This window comes from Alligator sinensis, unplaced genomic scaffold (genome assembly GCF_000455745.1).
Source record: "Alligator sinensis unplaced genomic scaffold, ASM45574v1 scaffold108_1, whole genome shotgun sequence".
NCBI classification, from domain to species: Eukaryota; Metazoa; Chordata; order Crocodylia; family Alligatoridae; genus Alligator; species Alligator sinensis.
Genome location: NW_005842110.1, coordinates 2,080,953 through 2,082,468, shown reverse-complemented (window position 1 = coordinate 2,082,468; position 1,516 = coordinate 2,080,953). Strand labels below are relative to the sequence as shown.

The window sequence follows — 1,516 nt, the reverse complement described above, 5'->3', positions numbered from 1 at the left end:
GGGAAGTATTTCATGGGTTTGGCTCCCAAGTCTCACCCCACAGGCCACCTCCCCTTCCATTTGTGATCACACATTACTGTGGCACTGACAGCAAGTGCTTAGATGGAAGAATAAGTGCACATACTTATTTTTAGTTATTTTTAATTCAACTTAGCAGATAGAAACATGGGGGAGAGGGCAATATGCAGCCACCTATTGACCGCTACCAAGCAGCCCACAGAGCAGGGGGGGTGGGAATTCCTGAACTAGTTTAATACTCTCCATACCAGGACTTAGTCTGAAGCTGCTACATCAGTTGCCTCCAAGCACTTGCAAATACAATGCCTGCATAGGAGGGGCTTGGGCTACAGGAAGGTCTGAAGACAAAGTTAAGGTTCCGACTACAATAGAAAATGAAGCTAGACTCATATTGTGGGACTTGGCTGTTTTAGCGAGCACAGTTGGATCTTAGCACGGATGGGACCTAATGCAACAAACAGATGCCGCACTCACCTTGCTGCTGATGTCTTCCCGCTTGTTCCCAGGCTTGCTTCTCCTCAATTTAATGGAAGGGGAGCGCAGCAGGTTTCTTATGCGGCTTGTTATGGTAGACCCTTCAACCGACATAATCGCGAGGTGCAGAGGGGCCCCACTTGGAAGCAATGTGCTGGAAACAAGCCTGGCTCACGTGCACGCAAACCCAGCCCCACGTTCCACTCTTCCACGTGCTGTTGGGTGACTGCTCCCTGGGAGACTCCCTCTGCTGCTTCAAGGCACCGTTCTTCCAATGGGGGCGGGGGTTCGTTGTCTCCTTCGCCGCTTCCAGATGATCAACCCAGCAGTTGCCTAAAAAAATAAGAGGCCAAAGATTCAGGGGTCAGAACACAGCTTCAGTGGATCCAGTTCCTGTGGCGCATGCCAGCCAGACTTTCTGGGCATGCAGGTGGGCGCGACACTGCTTTCTGGGCGCAACACCGCTCTCCAGCTATACGGGCAGGTGCGACACTGGTCTCTGGCCACAGGGGTGGGTGTGACACCCCGCTCCAGGCGTGACACCACTCTCCAGCCACGAAAGCAGGTGTGACACCGCTCTCCGGGCATGTGGGCACGACACTGCTCTCTCGCAGCAGCAAAAAACTCCCGGGAGCTGCAGTTCTGCCTCCTTACCTCGGCGCCTCCCTTTGCCCCTTGCTTCAGGCAAGCGGTTGCACGGGACAAGGCTCATGCCAGGAGGTTGCCACTGTAGGGAGGGCACCTACATGGCCGGGGCGACACCCAGCAGCGAGGCCGCGGGGGGCTTTGCTCGCAGCTTCCTGCAAGCGCCCCGCGCCCTCCCCTCGCCGCCCGCCCGCGCGGCTCCTGTTTCACGCTATTTATACCGGGGGCGGGCGCCAAGCCGAGACAGCCCGGCCCGGCCTGCACCTCGGCCCGGGGGGCGGGATTCCCCAGCTGAAATTTGGCCCCGAGGGCGCGGCGGCCCCGCACTGCTCGCTCCAGGGCGAACTTTCCCGGGCGGCGCTTACCTGGCGGTGCCGCC

General features: G+C 58.0%; 1 protein-coding gene across 11 annotated transcripts in view; it reads right to left on the bottom strand.

The window, feature by feature from the left end:
* Positions 1-1,516, bottom strand: part of MAPKBP1 (mitogen-activated protein kinase binding protein 1) — a 119,939-nt gene extending 118,423 nt beyond the window's left edge. For 9 of the 11 annotated variants that reach the window (XM_025205290.1, XM_025205296.1, XM_025205295.1 and 6 more), the window contains exons 1-2: positions 1,147-1,326; positions 493-825 (exon numbers count right to left, since the gene is read on the bottom strand). In XM_025205290.1, coding sequence (XP_025061075.1) covers positions 493-606 — 114 coding nt within the window. In that variant the 5' untranslated portion in view covers positions 607-825; positions 1,147-1,326. Of the gene's footprint in view, positions 1-492; positions 826-1,146; positions 1,327-1,502 lie in introns of those variants that run through there. The other 2 variants (XM_025205291.1, XM_025205299.1) reach the window with 2 other exon arrangements.